The sequence below is a fragment of the Anoplopoma fimbria genome, chromosome 6 (assembly GCF_027596085.1).
Source record: "Anoplopoma fimbria isolate UVic2021 breed Golden Eagle Sablefish chromosome 6, Afim_UVic_2022, whole genome shotgun sequence".
NCBI classification, from domain to species: domain Eukaryota; kingdom Metazoa; phylum Chordata; class Actinopteri; order Perciformes; family Anoplopomatidae; genus Anoplopoma; species Anoplopoma fimbria.
In genome coordinates this window covers 11527368-11534629 of record NC_072454.1, presented here as the reverse complement: position 1 = coordinate 11534629, position 7262 = coordinate 11527368, and the positions used below count along the sequence as shown (strand labels likewise).

General features: G+C 39.8%; 1 protein-coding gene across 1 annotated transcript in view; it reads left to right on the top strand.

Annotated features, from left to right (window-relative positions):
* The first annotated feature begins 857 nt into the window (after positions 1–857).
* The window catches only part of LOC129092135 (protocadherin-15-like), a 130135-nt gene continuing 123730 nt past the window's right edge, over positions 858–7262 (top strand). The window contains exon 1 of the mRNA XM_054599942.1: positions 858–948. Within this exon, the coding sequence (XP_054455917.1) occupies positions 858–948 (91 nt within the window). The remainder of the gene's footprint in view (positions 949–7262) is intronic.

Sequence of the window (7262 nt, the reverse complement as noted above, 5' to 3'; positions counted from 1 at the left end):
TAAAGTGCACACAAGAGACATAGTAAAGAAAGACAAGATAAAAATAAAAATGAAAAAAAAAAAAAACAAGTATTATAAATAAGCAATAAAAAACAGTAGAAAAACAACAATAACTGAAATATAATATTTACAGACAGAAAAAAACTATTTTAACTATTATTGCACAGTGTAATGTATTGCACAGGTTTTTATTGTCATGTTTTTATTGTCATGTGTCAGTTAGCTGGCTATCTGGAATTGCAACACCACCCGTTGTGTTGGTGCATGTCTGTAGTGGGTAACAAGACAGATTGATTGGGAAAGGGGTGCTCAGTGTTAACCATAGTGCACCACCTAAGACCCATCATGCTCTCAATGGTGACAGACTAAAACACTCATCCACTGTATATTAGGGAAGGGTAAAATAACTGCTACTTGCTCTGAATCCTCCAAACAAAAGTCAGGAAAAGGTTTTCGCCTAAAATAAATTCTCAAGCACACTGGTATCTATGAAGTTCTGATATACTGCTCAGTCCATGAGACAATGCAAATTAAATAATCAGTTATTCCGATTTAAATCTGCATGTATGAGATCAACATTGCTGTTATATAGAAAATCCATTTGCTTTTTTAGGAGTAATCCAGAAGTAACTGCACACATTTAGATTGATCCAGATGACCGGGTGGATTATTTTATTTTCTGTTTCAACAAATTGGATTGCCAGATTAATATGTTCTTTGAAAATGTTAACCTAATGATAATGCTGTAGGTCACTGTGTGTACGGGTTGGAGGGCTTGCTGAGACATGAATGAAAAAAATCTCTCTCCCTCTCATTTTTTTTTGTCCAGGTGGGCAGGCAGTAAGGCTTGACAGAAGATGCGACGGGGGTGGTGGCTCGTCAGATGGCTGGGGACAGGAATGGCAATCCTCTCTTTGCTAACCCACAGCTGGGGCCAGGACACAGAAGGTATGAGCAGCCAAAACCGAGGCCAACATCAGGCCTCCCCTTTTTCAGTTAACCAAAGCTGCACGGCCAAAAGAGGACAGTTGTAATGTAGAAAAAGGCAATGTTTCCTTTCACTGCAGCAGATCTGATAATTATTACTGATTAATGTGCCAAAATGAGGTGAGGACCACTTGAACAATTTTACATAGTTGCTAAATGGAGCGAAAGTAAAACTCATTTTGTGAATATTTGAAAATAATTTTCTAGCTCTACGCCCTTTACTTCAAAATATGGTTGTACAGTTTGTATTTATTCCCACGGCATATTTTATGTAGAAGGTCTGTAAAGAGTTTTCATCTGTTAAAGATTTTGAGATGTGGATGCCATCTGAAATATTAAATATTTAATGTTTATGTACTATATACCTGCCACCCACTGTGCTGTATTGATCTGTAATTATAAATAATGCAATGCTGTTTTTATGGATAGTAAAGATGATTGTCTTTTCATGCCAGTCCAAATATGTGCCTTTTCTATATATCAGTACCCAGTTGTAGAGCTTTCATGAGAGTTTGATTTCATCGAAGTGGAGATGGACCGCAGGGACTCTGCTCTCAGGTGCACTCTCACTGACGTGCATACTGTGATGCTTCAGTGCAAATACTCTCGCTCTCACAATGCTCCTTCTATCCTCCCTTTTAAATTTCCATAATGTTTTTCAAAGGACATAAGTTAAAAAACGGGGGCATGAATCCAGCTCACTTCCTACACAGTTCACAGTAATTTTATGTATAAGTTCCCATGTTACTGAGGGAATCTTAGCATTTATAGTCTCAACTCACTGACTTTGTAGCAGATGCCAGTTAAAAGTGAATTCCAGCTGCATGAGATTGGCAGGTCTTTAAAGACGGTGCTGAGAGGAAGCTGCTCATGCACAGAGACATGCTTTAATTCCCCCCTGTGTGGCAATGTTGCACATAATTCAGGTCAATTTTAAGATCCCAACCCCGTTTCCTTCTTTTTTTTTCATCCCTTTTCTGCTTCCCAGTCTTTCTTGACAAGCTCACTAATGTAAACACATTTTTTTAGATAAAAGCGTAATCTCTGTTTACTGTCTTTGAATTAAGATTTTATTTTGAGAGATTTAATAGGTATGTATGATATGATTTTAGTAGAGAAATGACTTCATGACCGACTGATCCTTTGAAGGTGAATGAGTGCCTTGTGGTTCCCTTTAATGAAGTCATCCTCCCAGGCTCTGACCGCATTAATAGACGTGTGTTTTTGTGTAGAGTGAGGAAGCCATTTACCCCAAGCATAGCAGCTGTGAAACTCAACAACGGCCCCGCGGAATATGGGTTTGTGGGTAATTTATTTTACAATTTATGAGGGCGTTAATATACGAAAGTATTATTAATTTGGTTTTTTTACACTTCATATGGTGTTGCTTGAAATGTAGGGCAAATTATTACAATATTTTTAATGTGTCACTTAATATAAGATCAGTTAAACACATAATTACCACATAATTCATTTTTTTAACATTGCAAGTAAAGAAAAAAGTTTTTTCCTTAGTTTTGAAATCCAACTGAAACTAATTTGCTTTGGCAATTGCGTTTTAAGGACAAATATAATTGCGACCTTGATTCTGTTTTCTGGAAATGTTTTTCTGGTGGAACATTTATTTACTTCACACTAGTCGTAGGAAGAAGGTCAGTATGGCTAAATGCGCTGGATTGTGTCACCGGAGATGTAAGGGATTACCTCATGCACTTTAGTTAAGAGTAAGCATGTATGTCATGTGATTCAAGTCACTCAAACTTTACATTCATTAACAACATTCCCCCACTCTGTTTATAGAAAAAGTAATCTGGATGGCATAACATTTCTAACAAAATGTTTTTATTAGTAGTATCTCAGTGTAAATTCTAGTTTCTTTATCAGTTTGGCCTTAAACCTCAGGCTGTTTTGCAAAATTTTCAGAAACATTCTCATTCATCTTACAATTGCTGTTGACAGATTTCTTGTTTCCTTTTTGCTACAAATGCATGCTTAAATGATGCGAATGCTGGAAGGATAAGGCTTCAAACTTCATCTTTAATCATCAAATGGTTCCTGTATTGATATATAATCAAAAACGGTCATGATAATGTCCTGTGGCCGTAAAGGGTTGGTTTCATTATGCTGATTGGAGATGTGGCTGCAGCCTGTAATTTGACTGGCTGCAGACAGAAATAATTACAAAGGTGGGCAGCTAGGTTTAGTGATGTCTGCATACAAATGAGCCCTGCTTGGATCAGAGTCTGCCAGCGAATGACCCACAGTGTCACAGTTGTAATTAGGTTTCAGAGGGTGAGAAGCAGTACATTGGAGTGAGAGGTATGGGTGAATGTGGACGCTGAGTCCCTTCGCTGGTCAGTGTCACCCAGCGATGAACTTGGTTTGAGTTGGGATTATCCCCTTCCCTCAACACATGCTGCATCTTCCCACCCATAAATCTCCCTGCTCTGCCTACATCAAGGTTCTCTTGGCATTTGGCTCTCTCAACTTGTGTGTTGTCTGTCTATCAAATAAAAAAAAGCATCCAGAGTTTTTGTGTTGGCACTTAGCTGAGGAGTAATGCATGTATCGATTTCCTGTGGACGTCACAGTGTCTTTAAAGTCCTTAATTAATTAGCATGGACACAATATGAACATCAGGCTTCTGCTTAATGTGAATGTGGACACTGAGAGAGAAAAAGGGCTGACCTTGATGAAATTAGGGCTTCTTCAACTAATCAATTAGTGGATTTAGTTGAAAGAAAAGCATACAATTGGCCAGTGTTATTGTCCTTCCTCTGATGAATGAATTCAGGCAGGGATCTTAAATATGTTCTTAATTAAAGACAAGAGTGTTTTAATGAATACTACTGTGTGTAAGTTTCCAATAATGACGACTAATAGCTAATTTAACATGAAGAAATAACATAATATTAAGATAAGAATTGGATGCATCTTTCAAGACAATAATGACAGCTTTGTCTCAAATAATAGGGGGATGCCATTAAGAAAATCCAGGCACTGTCCTCTTCCTGTTGCATTGTGTGTGTTTTTCGTCTACATTTCATTTCCCATGTTTCCCCAGTATTCTGCCCCTCAATACCTTGAGCTTTCTTTTTTCATTAATAATCCTCGCTTCCACGTGACATGCTGTCATGTTCTCCTCCTTACCTTGCATCATCTGACTCCACTGTACTGTAGTCTCACTCAACAGAGATTCATCTTTGACTTCACATATATATGCATGTAAACCCGTGCAGTGTATTACATGTGTGTCCATCGATCCTTGCATGAGTGGAGACTAGCCCTGCCCAGCAGTTCAACAAATAGTATGAACAAACTTCAATCCAAAGCAGAGCAGCCAGATGCACACTATCCATACCTCTAAATCCCTCCATCGCTTAATCCAGATGTAGGACAACATGCATGTACACACACAAACATGCTCGATTGTATGTGTGTGTATGTGTGTGTGTGTGTGTGTGTGTTGTGAGGTAAGGATTAAGTTAATATGCCTGCAGACACTTCTGCCATGTGACATCAGCCTACGGTACCTTCCCCTCTCACACTATTTCCATCTCTCTGGCGGTCTCCCTCTCTTCCCATCTGCACAACCATTCTGACCCACAATTGTTTGTCTATTTTTGGGATTCTCTGATTAGGGGCCAGATGTGCAGACTGTGCCGGGCTGCAGCAGAAGCCTGTGGAGTCGGGGAGCAACTGAGTGACAGGGGGAAGGGGTTTTAATCTGCCCGCCAGCAGGCTGTAATCATGCCCTGAGCAGCACAAGAAAGGAGGGGGGGGGGGGGGTCGCTCTTGGTAAGGCTTGGGCCCTCGCTGCCTGGAGTGTGTACTCACAAGGCTCAACCTGGGGCTCGGTACGACAGCATGTGTGTGCTGAACTGTTCACTGGGAGTGTTATCCCAACCTTTGCCCTCCCGCCTGTGTGGTTAACATGACAGACGCAAACAGAGGCAGCAATGAGGAGGAAGTCTGGAGGAGAGAAGGAGGGGGAGCTCTGCAGAGGGATTACCCATCAGTGAAGTAATCCCCTTCTCTCTCTCTTCCATTATAGGCCGCTAATGATTTACATGATGCTGCAAGAATTCATTCCAACCTCTATCTCTGACATTCTTCATCACTTGTATACTTTTTCTTTCTTTCACTGCCTGTCTCCTCTTATTTTTTACATTTTGTAAATACATATTCTACCCTACATCTAAGTACATACACACAATTACAGGGAGAAGCCCTGCAGAGAGACCCACACATAATTTGTTAGGAGAGAGGGAGAGATTTGGAGAGAAAATGATGGCGAGAGACAGAGGCAGTGATTGCATTTCTTGTGCCAAACATAGACAAGCTGCAAGAAGAACTCACTGTCTCTCTGCACATTGAATTAGCAGTTTTTTCCTCTAAGCAGGAAGTGGTGACCGACCCAATGTATACATGTAAGGGGGTTGTGCTGACTCACACATCCACAGGTATTGTTCTAAGTCGTGTTGGGTTTTAATTCTGAGATAGTTAGTCGCTTTGATTATTCGTTATTGTTTTGTTGCTCTGTCAGATCTGATATCTTGGGGAATTAAATTCATATTGTTTTTTAAATGGCGGTTTATGCAAAAGTACAATCGTTAATATTTAAAATAATTAAAAAGACGGAGACAATAATGTAATCAAATACGATAACTTTCTGAGGCTTTCTGAAGTAATTTTTTGTTGCCAGTTTTTTGGAGTACATCATATTGTATAGGGTTTTGTAAGAATGTTACTTAGATACACATATATATTAAACATACGGATGAATTAATATGTAAACATTATGACGTTTTCAAGCAAAAACTGATCTACAATATAAAACTGTCCAAAAATAACTTCTATAAACATTTAATGGGTTTTAGACCTGACAAAGAAATGACAAGTATACTCAGAAGAAGAGACCTTCAGGATCTAAACTGTAACGCACAGCTTTGACAGCCGACCCCAGGGGACCACTGGCCCCAGCTGCCCTTACTATAACAGAGACTGATCATCTGTTTTGACCTGCTGTCTGCCCATGAGCAGCCATTACCTGGCAATGTGTATGACTAGACAGCTCCCCTTTGTGGATCTCACTTTTTCTTCGCTGGGGCCTATTGGACCTGTCCCAGAATGCACCTCTGGACATGGATCCATGCAAAATAAACTATCAATCCGACTGGGAAATTAAAACACAGTCCCTGTTTGCTCTGTTTTCACTCATCCCTGTCCTGGGCTGCCTGCCACTGCTGGGATTAGTGATAACTCTAACCCCCAACCTTGACATTTTTAAAGTAGATGCTTGTCAAACCAGAGGTAGACAGTAGCGATGCACCGAAACCGTGTCTGATATCGGGCCGATACTTACTCAAATAGCTGGATCCGATATTGTAGCATTGCTGCTTCTTGAAAAAAAGTTTAAACTTTTATTCTAATTTAAAATGTTAAATATCAATTCAGTACATTTTGACTTTCTATTTATTTGTTATATTTTGTTTTTACAAAGTTAGGAAAGCAATGTTTAAGTCAGATTTTACACATACGAGGATGATCACACATACTACCTATTGAATAAACACTGGTATTGTTTTGGCCGATAAACAAAGCCGAGGTATCAATATCATTATCAGGATTAGAAAAGTAAATCGGTCCATCCCTATTCAGTAGACATTCCTCCCTCGGGTGGACCACTGGTGATAAAAAGCTAAAAGAAGAAGAAAAAAACAAACTCATCCAGATATTCCTGTCCTTGGTGGAGGAGCCTTCCATAGGCTCCGTTAGACATTTCCTTATCATCACATAGGGCCTGATATTTATATGAAAGGGCACGAGCGTTCATGGTTGCATATGGACATTTAGTATGAGACGTTTTATGATGAGAGGAGCCTTGTGATGAGTTGGCGGTGTGCCATCTGTCTAAAGTATACGGAATTAGCTCCTACTTTCCTCTTTGTTGCTTCTGCGTTGATTCAAGAATCCCTCTGTGCCTCTGGCTTTATTCTCTATATCTCCTTTGACAAGTGTGGACAACATTAGTGGCTTCCCACATATACAGAGGGCAAGCTTGTTTTGGTGTTTGTAAATGTGATATGATATGCACTTCCTAGTTATCTAAATGCGATGCCTCGGATCCTTTGTAGGTTTATTGTGAAGGTGTGCCAGATTGAATGAGACAGTGCAGCCTCATGGACCATACTGCTTGTTAGGCTGCTTGTCCTTTAAAGTCTGTTTCTCTTTTAGATCTCCACTCCCAGGGAGCAGCAGTTTGATTTATCGGT